Source organism: Heptranchias perlo, chromosome 5 (assembly GCF_035084215.1).
Source record: "Heptranchias perlo isolate sHepPer1 chromosome 5, sHepPer1.hap1, whole genome shotgun sequence".
Classification (NCBI taxonomy): domain Eukaryota; kingdom Metazoa; phylum Chordata; class Chondrichthyes; order Hexanchiformes; family Hexanchidae; genus Heptranchias; species Heptranchias perlo.
Genome location: NC_090329.1, coordinates 80,280,979 through 80,299,195, shown reverse-complemented (window position 1 = coordinate 80,299,195; position 18,217 = coordinate 80,280,979). Strand labels below are relative to the sequence as shown.

The window sequence follows — 18,217 nt, the reverse complement described above, 5'->3', positions numbered from 1 at the left end:
ACTATAACTTGGTGTTGTAAAATTGTTTACAATTGTCAACCCCAGTCCATCACCGGCATCTCCACATCGTAAGTGTGGGAGTTTAAGGGTTAATCTCTTTAAAATCTAGAGTATATTGCTTTCAACTGTTTAAGTTCAATTTTAAAGTTTAAATTTTTAAGTTTCTGTCAGGCTTCAGCAGAGAGCTGCTGTAGTAAGTTAATTGGTTAGCTAGATTAAACTGGTTCCTGGAGGTGGGGCAGACCTGACTCATCTGAGTCACAACCTGTAGAAAAACAGGGGCCTGTCAGTGCAACCAGCAAAGAGTGTACTGTTGAGAGTTTGGTGAGTGCAGGAGTTCGGTGAAGTGGAGGAAGGAGGTGCTGCTTTGCCTTGCTTTTCCTAACTTTTTCCACAGAGCGGCGGCGGGCCTGAGCGGCAGAAGACTGAGATTGGGGAATAAAAGCAGCAGCAGACCTGCAACAAGAGAAAACTACTGTGCGACGTCACAGGTGAGGCAGGAGAGTCCGACCGCGGAGCGCAGTATAAAAGGAGAGACCGGGAGGAGAGTCTGAGAGTCTAAGGCAAGTCATGGCAGCAGAGCTCACACCCGTGATATGCTCCTCCTGCACTATGCGGGAAGTCATGGACATGACCAGTGTCCCTGGCAACCATGTGTCCAGGAAGTGTGTCCAGCTGCAGCTACTGGCTAACCGCATTTCGGAGCTGGAGCTGCGGGTGGATTCACTGTGGAGCATCCGCGATGCTGAGACTATCGTGGATAGCACAACGCAGGTAAAGATTACGCAGGCAGAAAGGAAATGGGTGACCGCCAGGCAGAGTAAAAGGACTAGGCAGGTAGAGCAGGAGTCCCCTGGGGCCATCTCCCTCTCAAACAGATATTCTGCTTTGGATACTGTTGGGGGAGATGGCTTATCAGGGGAAAGCAGCAAGAGCCAAGTTCGGGGCACCGCGGGTGGCTCTGCTGCACAGGAGGGGAGGAAGAAGAGTGCCAGGGCTATAGTGATAGGGGATTCAATTGTAAGGGGAACAGATAGGCATTTCTGCGGCCGCAAACACGACTCCAGGATGGAATGTTGCCTCCCTGGTGCTAGGGTCAAGGATGTCACGGAGTGGCTGCAGGGCATTCTGGAGGGGGAGGATGAACAGCCAGTAGTCGTGGTCCATATTGGTACCAACGACATAGGTTAAATAAAAAGGGATGAGGTCCTGCAAGGTGAATTTAAGGAGTTAGGAGATAAATTAAAAAGCAGGAATTCAAAGGTAGTGATCTCAGGATTACTACCGGTGCCACGTGCTAGTGAGTATAGGAACAGGAGACTAGGCCGGATGAATGCGTGGCTGCAGGGATGGTGTAGGAGGGAGAGATTTAGATTCCTGGGACATTGGGACCGGTTCTGGGGAAGGTGGGACCTGTACAAGCGGGACGGGTTACACCCGAGTAGGACCGGGACCAATGTCCTCGCGGGGGTGTTTGCTAGTGCTGTTGGGGAAGGTTTAAACTAGAGTGGCAGGGGGATGGGAACCTGAGCGGGGAGTCAGAAGGGAGTAAAGTTGAGAGCAAGAAAGGGGAAGACCCAGGGGAAATTAACAATACAAATAGTACAAACAGTTGTTCAAGAACAAGTGAAAGGGAAAAGCGTAGAGCAGCGGAAAGAAAGTGTACTTTAGGCACTACAGATAAAGTGAAAACTAGAAGGCATAAGGCGATTAACCCAGCATCAAAACTGAAGGTCAGGTTAGGGTGTGTGGCCCAACTAAGAGTTCTATATACAAATGCACGGAATATAAGGAATGAATTAAATGAACGACAGGTTCAAATTCAAATTGGAGGGTATGACATGATAGCTATTACGGAGACATGGCTGCAGGATGGTCAGGATTGGGAAATAAATATACCAGGGTATAAGGTCTACAGGAGAGATAGGGAAAATGGAAGAGGGGGAGGAGTAGCCTTAATGATTCGAGATTAAATCACTTCAATGATAAAGGGGGATATGACGAGAGGTAAGCAGCCAACAGAGACTTTATGGGTTGAATGCTGGCCTTTATATCTCGAGGACTAGAGTACAAGGGGGCAGAAGTTATGCTGCAGCTGTACAAAACCCTGGTTCGATCGCACCTGGAGTACTGTGAGCAGTTCTGGGCACCGCACCTTCGGAAGGACATATTGGCCTTGGAGGGAGTGCAGCGTAGGTTTACTAGAATGATACCCGGACTTCAAGGGTTAAGTTACGAGGAGAGATTACACAAATTGAGGTTGTATTCTCTAGAGTTTCGAAGGTTAAGGGGTGATCTGATCAAAGTTTATAAGATATTAAGGGGAACAGATAGGGTGGATAGAGAGAAACTATTTCCGCTGGTTGGGGATTCTAGGAGTAGGGGGCACAGTCTAAAAATTAGAGCCATACCTTTCAGGAGCGAGATTAGAAAACATTTCTATACACAAAGGGTGGTAGAAGTTTGGAACTCTCGTCCGCAAACGGCAATTGATACTAGCTCAATTGCTAAATTTAAATGTGAAATAGATAGCTTTTTGGCAACCAAAGGTATTAAGGGATATGGGCCAAAGGCAGGTCTATGGAGTTAGATCACAGATCAGCCATGATCTTATCAAATGGCAGAGCAGGCACGAGGGGCTGAATGGCCTACTCCTGTTCCTATGTTCCTATGTAATTAAATCAAGAGAGAAATAAGAAATGTGCGGGAAAAACAACATTAGGGCAGAAGGATTGGTTAGGGTGTATGGCCCGAATGAGCATTCTTTATATAAATGCACGAAGTATAAGGAACAAATTGAGTGAATTGCAGGAGCAAATTCAACTTCGAGGGTACGACATGGTAGCCATTACTGAGACATGGCTGCAAGATGGTCAGAACTGGGAACTGAATATACCAGGTTAAAAGGTTTACAGGAAGGATAGGGAAACTGGTAGAGGGGGAGTAGTGATTAAGAATGAAATTACTTCAATGATTATAGAGGATGTAATGAGAGGTTAGCAGGCAGTGGAGGACTTTACGGGTAGAATTAGAGATAGAAAAGGATTTAAGACTGTAGTGGGAGTTATGTATAGCCCCTGGTAGCAGAATGTCTAAATACAGAGATTAGACAAGCATGTAGCAAAGGCAAAGTTGTTTTAATGGGGGATTTTAACTTTCATATAGATTGGGATAAGCAAACGAGCTCATGTCAGAAAGGTAACGAATTTCTTGAGTGCATTCAGGACAGCTTTCTGCAACAATATGTTCCAGAACCAACGAGGGGGCAGGCCATATTAGAATTAACAATGAGTAATGAGCCAGATTTAGTTAACAGCCTAATGGTGCATGAACATTTATCCAATAGCGATCGTAATATGCTCGAGTTTAATGTTGTACTTAAAAGGGAGAAACCCGTAACAGTTGCTAAGATTCAAAATTATGGTACGGCCGACTTTAACGGGATGAGACAGAGTCTGTCCACACTAAACTGGGCAAATCTGTTAATGGGTAAAATGACAGGAGATCAGTGGGAGATGTTCAAAAAAGAATTTGAGACACAGAACTAGTTTATACCCCTAAGGGACAAGAGCTCTCCTTGCCAAAAAAAAAGCCATGGATGACAAAAGAGGTAAGGGACAACAAAAAACTGAAAGGAAAAGCATATAAAAATGCAAAATATAGCACAGATCCTGGTGACTGGGAGAGAAACAAAGAACAGCAAAGGTTGACAAAACAGATGGTAAGATCTACAAAAAGGGAGTATGAACAGAAACTTGCAAGGGATATCAAAATCAACACACACAATTTTACAATTACATTAGGGAAAAGAGAAATGTGGACCTCTTAAAAACTGATAATGGTGATGTTTTAAATGAAAATAAGGAAATGGAGAACATGTTAAATAATTACTTTGCCTCAGTATTTACGGTAGAGGAAAAGGATAGCATGCTGGACACCCCAAGGAAACTAATTTTGAATCAGGGACGGGGACTAGCCATAATTAATGTAAGCAAATTAACAGTAATGAAGAAAATAATGGCACTGAAGAGTGACAAATCTCCAGGACCAGATGGTTTCTATCCAAGGGCTTTCAAGGAAGTAGGTGAGAACATTGCAGAGGCCCTAACTATAATCTTCCAAAGTGCTCTCGATTCAGTAACTGTTCCTTTAGATTGGAAAATTGCACGTCACTCCGCTATTTAAGAAAGGTGAGAGGGGGAAACCAGGGAATTATGGACCAACTACTCTAACATCTGTTGTCGGGAAATTACTAGAGTCTATAATTAAGGATAGAATGATTGAACATCTTGAAAATTTTCAGCTGATCAGAGAGAGCCAGCATGGGTTTATAAAGGATAGGTCATGCCTGATGAACCTGATTGAATATTTTGAAGAGGTGACTAAAGTAGTGGACAGGGGAATGTCTATGGATGTTGTTTATATGGACTTCCAGAAGACATTCGATAAAGTCCCTCATAAGTGACTTTTAGCTAAAGTTGAAGCTTATGGAATTGAGGGCAAATTATTGACCTGGTTAGGAAATTGGTTGAGCGGCAGGAGATATAGAATAGGAATAATGGGCAGTTACTCAAGTTGGCAGGATGTGACTGGTGGTGTCCCACAGGGATCTGTGTTGGGGCCTGGATTATTCCCTGTATTTATTAACAACTTAGATGACGGGATAGAGAGCCATGTATCCAAGTTTGCTGATGACACAAAGATAGGTAACATTATAAGCAGTGTAGATGGAAGCATAAAATTACAAAGAGATATTAATAGATTAAGTGAATGGGCAAAACTGTGACAAATTGATTTCAGTGTACGCAAGCGCGAGATCATCCACTTTGGACCTAAAAAGCATAGATCAGAGTACTTTCTAAATGGTGAAAAGCTCGAAACAGTGGAGGTCCAAAGAGACTTAGGGATCCATGTTCATAGATCATTAAAATGTCATGGACAGGTACAGAACAAAATCAAAAAGGCTAAAGGAACACTGGTCTTTATATCCAGAGGACTAGAATACAAGGGGGTAGAAGTTATGACACTGCTACACAAAGCCCTGAATAGACCACACCTCGAGTACTATGTTCAGTTCTGGGCATCGCACCTTAGGAAGGATATACTGGCCTTGGAGAGAGTGCAGCGTAGATTTACTAGAATGATAATAGGACTCCAGGGGTTAAATTATGAGGAGAGATTAAATAGAGTTGTATTCCCTGGAATTTAGAAGATTAAGGGGTGATTTGATTGAAGTTTTCAAGATATTAAGGGGAACTAATAGGGTAGATAGAGAGAAATTATTTCTGCTGGTTGGGGTGTCTAGGACTAAAAATTAGAGCCAGGATTTTCAGGAGTGAAGTTAGGAAAAACTTTTACATGCAATAGGTGGGAGAAGTTTGGAACTCTCTTCCGCAAATGGTAGTTGATGCTAGCTCAACTGTTAATTTTAAATCTGAGATTGATAGATTTTTGTTAACCAAACATATTAAGGGAGATGGGACTACAACTGATATACGGAGTTAGGTCACAGATCAGCCATGATCTCATTGAATGGCGGAACAGGCTCGAGGGGCTAAATGGCCTACTCCTGTTCATATGCTCCTATAAGATGCAAGAACTATAGAGTATTGATAATGCGGGGCTTCAATTATCCCAATATAGACTGGGACAGTAACAGTGTAGAAGGGCAAAAAGGAGGAATTCCTGAAATGTATTCAAGAGAACTTTCCGGAACAGTTTGATTCCAGCCCAACCATGAAGGAAATAGTGCTGGATCTAGTTCTGGGGAATGAAGTGGGGCAAGTGGAGTATGTTTCAGTGGGGGAGAATATGGGGAACAGTGATCATATTATTAGGTTTAAAATAGTTATGAAAAAGGACAAGAAACAATCAAATGTGAAAATGCTTAACTGGAGGAAGGCTAATTTCAGTAAGTTAAAAAGGGATCTTGCCCAGATGGTTGGAATCAAAAATTGGCAGACAAAACAGTAATTGAACAATGGGAGCCTTTAAGGAGGAGTTGGTTCGGGGACAGAGTAGACTAACTTGATTGAGTTCTTTGATGAAGTAATGGAGAGGATTGAAGAGGGTAGTGCGGTTGATGTTGTGTATATGGACTTTCAAAAGGCATTTAATAAAGTACCACATAATAGACTTGTTAGGAAAATTAAAGCCCATGGGATTAAAGGGACAGTGGCAACATGGATACAAAATTGGCTAAAGGACAGGAAGCAGAGAGTAGTGGTTAACAGTTCTTTTTCAGACTGGAGGGAAGTATACCGTGGTGTTCCCCAGGGGTCAGTGTTCAGACCACTGCTCTTTTTGATATATATTAATGACCTGGACTTGGGTATAGAGGGTATAATTTCTAAGTTTGCAGACGACAAGAAACTCGGAAATGTAGTAAACAACGTGGAGGATAGTAACAGACTTCAGGAGGATATGGACAGACTGGTAAAATGGGCAGACACATGGCAGATGACATTTAATGCAGAGAAGTGTGAAGTGATACATTTTGGGAGGAAGAATGAGGAGAAGCAATATAAACTAAACGGTGCAAGGGGGTGCAGGAACCGGGAGACCTGGGGGTGCATACACACAAATCTTTGAAGGTTGCAGGACAAGGCTGTTAGAAAAGCATATGAGATCCTGGGTTTTATTAATAGAGGCATAGAGTACAAAAGCAAGAAACTTATGCTCAACCTTTATAAAACATTGGTTAGGCCTCAGCTGGAGTATTGTTCAATTCTGGGCTCCACACTATAGGAAGGATGTCAAGGCCATAGAGAGGATGCAGAAGAGATTTTCTAGAATGGTACCAGGGATGAGAGACATCAGTTGCATGGAGAGACGGGAGAAGCTGGGGTTATGGGGAGATTTGATAGAGGTGTTCAAAATCATGAACAGTTTTGACAAAGTAAATAAGGAGCAACTGTTTCCATTAGCAGAAGGGTCAATAACCAAAGGATACAGATCTAAGGTGATCGGCACAAGAGCCAGAGGTGACACGAGGAAACTTTTTTTTTTACACGCAGCATGTTGTAATGATCTGGAATGCACTGCCTGAAGGGGTGGTGAAAGCAGATTCAATAGTAACTTTCAAAAGGGACAAATACTTGAAGGGGAAAAGATTACAGGGCTATGGGGAAAGAGCAGGGGAATGGGATTATTTGGATGGCACTTTCGAAGAGCTAGCACAGGCATGATGGGTCAAATGGTCTCCTGATCTGTACCTATTATGATATCATATTCCCAGAAAGCACTTTAAAGAACTTTCAAGTGATTCCAGGATTACAGGTGGGAATGTGGCTGGTACAGATTTCACAGACATACACTAGATATTTACTTGTGATCAATATGACCAATTGCTCCCACGAACAAACCTCATGTCCCCTACAATCTGGGGTGCACCTTTACTGCCCAATATCTAATTAAGCATCAGCATGACACAGACTCCCTGTTACATGTACTGGCTACGGAAAGGGGAAATGAAACGTAAACGAAAACCAGCAAACTGTTATTTTGCATGGGACACATAATTGAACAGAATGTAGCTTTCACAGTGAGGTTTGTCTACTTCCTGGATGTTTTTGTACATTAAAAACAATATACATGCAACTGTGTCACTACTCTGGTCCAGACTCACTTTCAAGCCTGCTTCCTCTGTTACAGGCTGTACATGTATGTACCTTGGCCTGGGGCCTGTGTCCCAGGCTGAGCCACACTTGCTGGAGTGAGAGTGTCAGGGGAAAAAAAAATCATGAACAGTCCTCTGACTCTCCCTCAACTCTGTGAGCCTAGGACTTTCCGGTGAGCAGCAAATCAAATTTGGCAGTTAAAAGTCTCCCTTTCGACAATGGAGCTTCCAACATCTGTTTGCCTGTTCAGCGAAGCCCCGGGAAGAATGCACTGAACGAAATCTATTCTATCATAATGGTGAGAAATACCTCAAACCAATGATTATTGCCTCAAAGCTAACATAACAAGCAAAAGTACACAGTTTGATGGCTGTTACTTCCGTGGTTGCACCGGGGAACCATACTGTTTTACACTCTAAATAGATTAGGTATCAAGTCAAAAAATGTTTTACCTCTGACAGTTAACCTCTTTTTAAAGATTAATTTAATCTTTACAGTGATATCAGCATGAATTAAAACAAAATCTCGAACAGGCCATATAGGTAAAAGTTCCAAAATGTTGCAATGACTACAGCCTTTATCTTGGACAGGGCAGGATTCCACAAAGGCCTTTCCCAACACAGAGTTGGGAAGCCAGCCTTAGTTTCTTGAAGTGAATAATGGGTTTGTACAGTTATCACCAATAGTCAATAATTACAATATAAAGCCACTTAGCATTTTAAATAACTAAAACAGGTTTACCAACTCAGTGCTGGGTATACAACTTCTGGGGTTGGGGGGACAACAACTTATAGCCTTCATTGTCTTTACTCCTTTCCCAAAAATACGACCAGACTCCCTCTCAACACCATCATATCCCTGGCCACCCAATAGTTCCAAACCCTATCTCCTTCAATCCTCCCGGACACAGAAATTGAAAACATAGCTAAACGAACACAACTGATATTTTGTACAAGAAAGTAGACATAATCTGAACTTGAACCCTGAAATACAACTAATAGTACCATAATATTTTTGTTATAGAAATGCAGTATCACTTATTCAATTACTATAAACCAGTGGCTTTGATAACCTATTGTATATTACACAGTACAAAATACCATATCCTCTGACTCACAATGAGCAATGCCATGAGATCGCCACTAAAATAGAAGTCTTATAAAACACGTGTGCCTATGGTAATCGCACCTTGGGGGATCAAACTTTTTACAAGCTAACTTTTGTGTCACACACTGGCTCAAATTTTGTATTCATAAAACAGCAACAAAACAGGAGAGAGAAAAAAAATAAAAACATGTAACACGAAAAAGAAACTGGCACAAAAAGAATTAAGCGTATGGGAAGTACACAGCGCCACAATTGCAGGAAGAGAGATTTTTTTTCTGCAGTGCCAATGGAGATCAACTGTATCATAATATTAAATATTACATGTTGCAACACCCATTATAAAATAGTGCATCATCCAACCCACCATGAGCTACACCACAGGAGATTTACTAGTATACATTAATAATTTCTAAACTGTGTTATGTTATATTGTTGAGAATCCTCCCCCTGAGCGTACAAATCTTTCATGCAGTTCCTATTTGGATTTGGGAAATTAATTGGGAGCAATGCAAGCATTCACTTCCAAGTGATGTATATTCTTATCTATCCTGTAACCAAACTGCCCTCAATAATTTTGCCAACTCAAACCAGCTAAGTTGCAGTAGTCCCTCAACAAAATGTTTGCATAATCATACCAGTTACCATTCTATCACAAAATAATGGTTTCAGAAGCACTTAAGTTTACTGTACACAGTCTACCTTTCTTTATGCAAACTCGTGGGAATTGACAAATAGTTCCCTCGGGCTGGAGACAGCAGAAATCTTGATTTCCACCTGAGAGGCCAGGAATTTCAGGCAGAACCCAGTTACGTTGAAATTCTACCCATTTGTACTGGCCCTTTAAATTCTCTGGGGGAGCAGATGTAACATGCCCACCCCAAGAATATTAATGTATAGAGCTTTGGTTAGACCTTATCTGGAGTACTGCATTCAGTTCAGGGCACTGCACCTCAGGAAGGATATATTGGCCTGGGAGGGGCTACAGTGCAGATTCACCAGAATGCTACCCAGGCTAAAAGAGTTGAATTATGAGGAAAGGTTGTTTAGGCTAGGCTAGTATTCCCTCGAGTATAGAAGATTAAGGGGTGATATAATTGAGGTGCTTAAGATGATTAAAGGATTTGATAGGATAGAGAGAAATTACTTCCTCTGGTGGGGGAATCCAGAACACAGGGGAATAACCTTAAAATTAGAGCTAGGCCATTCAGGGGCGATGTCAGGAAGCACTTCTTCACACAAAGGGCAGTGGGAATCTGGAAAACTCTTCCCCAAAAAGCTGTTGAGGCTTGGTCAATTGAAAATTTCAAAACTGAGATCAATAGATCTTTGTTCAACAAGGGTATTAAGGATTACGGAAGCAAGATACAGATCAGTTATGATCTACTTGAATGACTGAACAGGTCTGATGGGCTAAATGGCCTATTTCTGTTCCTATGTTCCTTATGACCACGCTCCCAGGATTTGGGACGGGGTCTTTGACCATTGACATACGTGGGTGGGACCATGGTTCTGCTGCACTTGTGCTGGCGGAGCTAACGCCCCCAGAATTTCAGTTTTTCTACTAGCATTCTGTAGTGACAGTTATAATATACCTTGTATCTACATTCGTCACAGTATTTAACCCTGGAACAACACAAAGGAAATCAGAAATAGTCAATTGAGGCTCCACTCCCTTACAAGTTCGTTTCTGTATCTTCAGGTAATGCAATGTTGAAACAGAGAACCTATAGGATTAAATTTTGATATGTTATTGCCCTGATGAACAATATCACAGTGGTGAAATACATGTTTGATTTCCTCCGCCTTGAGTGCCAATGTTAGCAGTGTCTCTGGCAGATGATGAGGGGAGGAAAAACTGGTGAATCTTATTTCCAAACAACTGTTTGCATGCTGCATAATTGTTCGCTTTGTAGCAGCAGATACCAGGGATCAAATCACACGACTGTTCTCTTGGTCACCAGGACAGCATGGGCAAGATTAGAGTGGAGAGAAAAATGGAGGGGGAAATAATTACAAGATAACATGTATTCATAAAGAAGAAAAACAAAATTGAATTAGGCAACAAAACAGGTCAACTCTTTGAAAGCACCATTTCAGAGTCATATGATGGCCTTAATGACAATTTCCTGAGGAGTGAACTCGGCCATCTACAGTATAATTCAGGAGCCATTAGCTCTTAAAATTGAGTCTGTTGTTTTTCTTATGAATTAGAATTTCTAAGGATCTACCAGTGGTAATCCATCATTAATCACATTTGGGATCCTTGGAACTTTCAGTAATCACATTTGATTTGCCAGGAATAGATGCACAACACTCCTTTCACCAACCTTTATCTTTAGTGGAGAAAACATGCCAAGATGCCTCATAGGGCAGTTAGTGATCATTGAAAGCATAAGGACAGGGAGCAAGGTAAATGACTTTTATTTCCTAGGTGATTGAAAAAAATCTTCACTCATCCATGTGAGTTGGTTCAATTCAACAGCACCAACAATATCCCTTGAAGTTTTTATATAACCATACTAAAACCAAGACACAATGGAATTCTCATCACTGCAATGTGGTTAAGATGTATCCACCACTTCCTTGTTTTTGTTTTCTTCAGTATTCGTTTGCAAGAAAATTATCTCTCTTCTTCAACCAAACAAGTCATAGAAATCCATTTATAGCAACCGTAAATATGTGGTTACACCACTCAGAATTCTTTTATGTGAACATCCTAATTTGTAAAAAAAATCTCGCATTTAAAAAGGTTTATGTTACAGCATTCTAAATTTCAACTCAATCAAATTCTGGCAAGTTCAAGTTATATCTAATATGAAAGTTCACGAAATAGAACATAAGTATTAAGATGAATATTAGAATTAAGGGCTTAGAAAACTTAAAATTGAAATGTATAGTTTCTGAAAGCTTAGACAGTGCCATTATGCAGATTTCAATTTGGTCTTCATTTTCATATTGTTCTTAAAAATGATCTGATCACCATGAGCTCTTTGATCACAACAATCAGAGGCATACAACACTGTTGGCCCTGCCTCCAAAATTTGAAATAAGAACAGAAAATGCTGGAAATACACAGCAGATCAGCCAGTATTTGTGGAGAGGTTAACATTTCAGGCATGGACCTGACCTGCTCAGTGTTTCCAGTACTTCTTTTTGTTACCAATTTTCAGCCTGCAATTATTTTTGCTTTCTGTTTATACTCCAAAATCTAACTTTGCTCAAAAGTATATGGGAAAAATATCTTCCTGACAAAATGTTTCATTTTGAGGATTACTCCTGGAGCTGAGTGAATTTTTGCTTTAATGAAGACAGAAAAAACCATTAGCTAATAAAACACTTTTTCATGCAAAGTAAAACTTTCTGCTCTTTCCAAAAGAAAATATCATTCAGGGATAATACAGGTGATTGAAATTGGGGTAAATAATTCCATGAGATTACATGGCTGCAGGGGTGGGTGGGAAGAAGTGTTTAACCATGATGATCCAGCCACATGGTGTGCGGCAGGCTTGATGGATCAGCTGGTCTTTTCCTGCCCGTCAATTGCACATGTGCGTATGAAGAGTTTGCAACCATGATAAGTACAATGGGATAAATGGCCTCCTCTGTGCTGTAATTTCTATGATTCTAATTGAAAAAGATAAAAAAAATTCAAAACATTATTGTCTCACCTGATCTAATAGATCCACTACCCGAGCACACAGCAAAGCTCCTGGCAGGTCAAAATAATTGTCATAGAAATGATATTTGCCTGGCAAAGGAGTAAAAAATGTCAATCAAAAATTCTTTCAAAGATTATATAGTGTATTTCTATTACAAAAGACAATGTAGATACATTTAGAGTTTGCTTCATTAGATTAAATAGCTTCAACAACTAAGGTAGAGTGCTATTTCTAATTAAGTTTTACAATTTAATGAATAACTTCAACATTTTGAAGATTATTCCACAATTGTATATTGTCACAGGAAATACATTTTCTTTCATTCATTAACAGAAATATTATTTTTTTAAAAAAGCAATTCAACATTTGAGGAACTTGCACAGAAGTAAACACTCTTTAAAAAAAACTGTAATTAAGTAACAAACATTAATACTTTTACCCATCTTTTGCTCCATACCTGAACGTGCAAATGTTCCATTGATAGTTTTGAAGTGTTTCCATTTTCTCTTCTTTCCATAGGTTTCCAATATCTCCTCTACTGTCAAAATTCTAGTGCCATGACTAGCCCTAATTGACATATCAAATGTTGGTGATCCATTAATTTACACTTAGCTAAAAACAGTTTATTACAAGTTCTACGATCACCTGTTCCTAGAATATTTACTAAGTTAATGACTATACAAAAAAGCAAAGTATTTATTTACTAAGTACAATACATTAATGGTATTAAATAGATCAAATCTTTCAAAATTTTCTATTTTACAGGATTATGATTGTGCAGGCTATGGTCTCAGAAGCTAACTTGTTAATATTTATAGTAATAAGCAAATATTCCATCATCCACTGTGAGCCAAATTTCTAACTTAGCAAAACTGAACAATTTGTCTGGCTGAAGTTAAGTACATTGTCCAGTCCCAACTTAACATTTCAATACAAAAAATAATGAGCTTAAAAAACCTCAAATATAGTTTAGTTTTGACTAGATTTGTCTGTACCAAAAGAATTCACAATTAAACAAATATAATTTGCCTGCATTTATATTAGGATTTGCATGTTATACTGAAGTAATGTAAGATGGTCTCCTCGAGGATCTAATACTGCGTTCTTCAGATCTGAACCTGACTCAAGACATTTACAAATATCTTCAGCCAAAAGTGCCAAGTGGGCCATCCCACTCGTTCCCCGCTCCCAAGGTTCCCATCATTGTAGATGCCAGTGCGAAGCCAATTTGGTTCACTCCAAGTGACATTAAAAATCATTAAGAAGAGGACACAGCCAAGGCTCAGGGCCCTGACAACATTCTGGCTGGGTGGAGTAGCAACAACACAAGAAGTTCAGCAACATCCAAGACAAAGCAGTCCACTTGACCAGCGGCTCTGCCACTGGACTAAATATCGATTTCCTCCATTACCAGTGCACTGTGGCTGCAGTATGTGCTACCTACAGGATGTACTGTAGCAACTCACCAAGCTTACTTCAACAGCATCATCCAGCCTCTACTACCAAGACAGACAAGAACTACAATATCATGCGAACACCATCACCTCCAAGTCATACAACATCCTGACTTGGACATCAAAATCAAAATCCTGGAATTCTCTAACACCATCATGGGTGAACCATCAGCACAAGGACTGCAGCACTTCAAAGTGAAGGCCCACCACCACCTTCTCAGGGCAAATAGAAATTGGCAATAAAAGTACAGCTTTGCCAGCATCTCCCATATCCCAGGAGCAATTACATTTTTAAAACGTTCTCATTTTTCTATTGCTATGAAACTGAAACCACATGGCAGAGGCACAAAAATGAAAGTATAATGGCACCCTACATCTCCATGACACTCTTACTTCATTATTTACTGTAGTACAAATGACAAAACTAAAATACTTACCTCAGAACTGTCCCATCTTCACCCAATTTCAGTAAATTTCCATCTTCCAAGTCCAAAAGCAAGCCTTTGAAACTGCCATAAGAACAACACATGTTGAAGACTGACAAACAAAGTTGAAATTCAGAAGTTCAAGTCATGTGATTTGTTGGTTTATATTTGCTTAGTTTCTTATTATTATGACCGCTCAACATTTTGAAGAGCTGCATCACATACCCGCTCACACTTTCTTTCTGGCCAGCAAACAAACTCTATGAACCTCATTCTTATAAGTTTTAAGACATTGAGACTACATAAGAACATAAAAAATAGGAGCAGGGGTAGGCCATACAGCCCCTTGAACCTGCTCCGCCATTCACTGAGATCATGGCTGATCTTCAACCTCAACTCCTCTTTCCCACCAGATCCCCAAATCCCTTGATTCCCTTAGTGTCCAAAAATCTATTGATCTCAGTTTTGAACATGCTCAACGACTGAGCATCCACAGCCCCCTGGGGTCGAGAATTCCAAGTGAAGAAATTCTTCCTCATCTCAGTCCTAACTCCTTATCCTGATATTATATCCCCTAGTTCTCGACTCTCCAGCCAGGGGAAACATCCTCTCAGCATCTGTCAAGCCCTCTTAGAATCTTATATGTTTCAATGAGATCGCCTCTCATTCTTCTAAACTCCAGAGAGTATAGGTCCAATCTACTCAATCTTTCCTCATAGGACAACCCTCTCATCACATGAATCAATCTAGTGAACCACTGTTGCACCGTCTCTAAGGCAAGTATATCCTTCCTTAAGTAACTGCACACAGTTCTCCAGGTGAGGTCTCACCAAAGCCCTGTAAAATTGCAGCAAGACTTCCTTACTCTTGTACTCCAACCCCCTTGCAATAAAGGCCAACATACCTAATTGCCTTCCTAATTGCTTGCAGTACCTGCATATTAACTTTCTGTGTTTCATGTACAAGGACATCCAAATCCCTGTGAACGCCAACATTTAATAGTTTCTCACCATTTAAAAAAAATGTTTTTCTATTTTTCCTACCAAAGTAAATAACCTCCTCACAGCTTACTTTCCCACCTAGCTTTGTATCATTACATTACACTCGATCCCTTCATCGAAGTCATTAATGTAGATTGTAAATAGCTGAGGCCCAAGCACCGATCCCAGCGGCACTCCACCAGTTACAACCTGCCAACCCGAAAATGACCTGTTTATTCCTACTCTCTGTTTTCTGTCCATTAACCAATCCTCAATCCATGCTAATATATTACTCCCAATCCCATAAGCCTTAATCTTGTGTAACCACCTCTCATGTGGCACAATTATAACGGTACAAAATATTTCATTTAGCAGCAATGTTGAAGTTTGTTTAATCAGTCAGGGCTTGATCTGACTCCAGAATGAAGAAGAGAAGGTCCCTGGAGAAGGGAGTCTCACTCTGCTTCACTTCAGAGACAGTTCAGATCCAGATTTGATTCTACAATTTCTTAGTTTATTAAACCATTTGCCTCCAACACTACTGCCTGAAAGGGTGGTGGAAGCAGATTCAAAAATAACTTTCAAAAGGGAAGTGGATAAATATTTGAAGGGAAAAAATTTACAGGGCTATGGGGAAAAAACTGGGGAGTGGGATGAATTGGATAGCTCTTTCGAAGTGCCGGTATGATGGGCTGAATGGCCTCTTTCTGTGCTGTATCATTCTATGACTACAGTTGTAGCAAAACAACTTTCCATTCACAGATTGTGTCTGTTGTCTGATTCCATTTCAATTGAAACTTGTTTTTTCTCTCCTTTTTTTTTACAATTGTTTTGGGTTTTCTCCAATATTTATCAAATCAATACTCTCTAAGGGAATCAAGGGATATGGGGATCGGTCGAGAAAGTGGAGACGTGGTCGAAGATCAGCCATGATCTTACTGAAAGACAAAATAGACTTGAGTGGCCATACGGTCTATCCTGCTCCTATTTCTTATGTTCTTAGACAGCATTAGCCTTTACTGTTTTTCTTTTTTAGTAATTTGGTGGTTTTGCAACACATTTCTTTTACAATTGTTCTTAGATTCTGTTCCTTCTCCGCAAGAGGTTAGATGTTCCATCTGCTTCCTTTTTGCCTTTGGTTTATGTTTAGCTACAATAAATTCCATGGTGAGTTTTAGTTTTCTTTCTTCCTTGCAAACATCCCAGTTTGAAACCACAACTAAAAAAAGAGCTAAGTTGTGTCTTACAGGCTGCCAAAAGTCACCGACTTTTCCAATGCTTTTCGGTTATTTTCTTTTACAATCGTATAGTATTCAGTTACTATATGGTGCTGATAAAAAAAAATACAAATGCTAGAAATATGAAATAATAGGAAGTGTTGGAAATGCACAACATGGTGGTCGGCATCTGAAAGAAAAAGACAGATTCGCATTTTGAGTGTTTTTCTTGAGTTCTGGCGAAGAGTCACATCTAAACAACTCCCACATTTTTCATTTTTATTTCACTACTAACAGATTTCCTGTGGTGTTGCTCATATTAAGCTGGATAATCTGTTTTGTTAGAATACATGACATATTATTCTGCTGCTATGGTGGAGCTGTATTTAAGCTCACTTGTCTATTGCTACGAAGTTCAATTGCCTAAGTAAACTCAACCTGAGTTTAACTGTGGTTTAAGGGAATTTTGCAGCTGGAATGTGATCTTCAGTTTCAGGCTACAGTTCAGAAGCACACAGCATTTTAAGATGGTTTTCCATCTATAATGAAGTATAAAATCTGAAACACTAGTAGTACTATTTTACTATATTATTACAGGATCTACCATGTCATTGCTCATGGTAAGTTAGATGAGTCACTGCTTTACAAGGACTATGCCATACTAGCAATGAAGATTGTGTTATTCCACTGCTAAGACGTAGCTGTGCCCCTTTATGGCCACAAAGTATAACTGCTGTTAAGTAAACACAGGGTGAAGTCGGAGCTTCAGGCTGCACGTCATACCCCTGGGATTTTTTCATCTTTTGAAAAAAAATGTATTAGTAAGGTCACTCAGGTTACAAGCATTCTAGCTTGTGTCAAATAGCTGCCTTTTTAAAAAATCTTTCTTTTTGAAGCATGACACAAAAATTTGAGTGTTACACTTGTGTGATGGACAGGAAATGTGCACTAGATTGACTCTACTACCAGCAGGTATCCTGAAGCATCGCTCAGCGAAAACACAGAATGTGCTATTTATAAATGCAGGGATATCACATCATGTAGCATAGATTGTGTTAATGTGGCCACTAATTTACCATCACTTAATAAGTCAAATTCTATTTTTATTAGATGCTACTCTTGTGCCTTTACCTGCATTTTAGAGATTGGAGTCAGCTACTCTCTCTATTTTTCCACAAAAAATCATACTTTCCATAAGCAATGTAATGGGAAAGTCACTAGTTATATATTAAAAATGTTGAGTGGTCTTAAGATTCTGAAGATAATGCACCTGTAGGTAGCACAATAAACATAACATGACCAACTGATTACAATGGTCAAACTAATGTTATGTGACAGCCCCTCACTGAGGACACAGGGATCCTAAGCAACAGGCAAAAATTGTAGTGCCAAGAACCCATGAATTCTCCCAGCAAGCAGGAGGAATCTATCACTGAGCTATTGTATTGACACCCCCTTACCCTCTGATTAAGATAACGAGACTCATCAACCCACTGAGCTAGATTTCAGTCTTCAAACCACTCCCCCCTCCACTGCTGAGCAAGAAATATACTCCTAATGGAAAAATACAGGTAAAAAGCTGCAGATTTGAGATAGTGAAAAGAAGGCCCAAGAAAACAGCAACCATCAATTAAGCAGGAGAGCCACTTCTGCCCTGCACCCCCCCCCCCCACCCTTCGCTAAGCAAGTTTACAGCCTTACCCATCCTCTCTCCCCACTGGGTGAGATTACTGCCCCCTCCCCCAAATGATTTCAG

The 18,217-nt window shown here is 40.3% G+C and overlaps 1 protein-coding gene across 4 annotated transcripts in view; it reads right to left on the bottom strand.

Annotated features, from left to right (window-relative positions):
* Nucleotides 1–18,217, bottom strand: part of nt5dc1 (5'-nucleotidase domain containing 1) — a 568,661-nt gene that overhangs the window by 542,648 nt on the left and 7,796 nt on the right. For all 4 annotated transcript variants that reach the window (XM_067984694.1, XM_067984695.1, XM_067984698.1 and 1 more), the window contains exons 3-5: nt 14,277–14,348; nt 12,843–12,952; nt 12,395–12,474 (exon numbers count right to left, since the gene is read on the bottom strand). In XM_067984694.1, the coding sequence (XP_067840795.1) occupies nt 12,395–12,474; nt 12,843–12,952; nt 14,277–14,348 (262 nt within the window). The remainder of the gene's footprint in view (nt 1–12,394; nt 12,475–12,842; nt 12,953–14,276; nt 14,349–18,217) is intronic.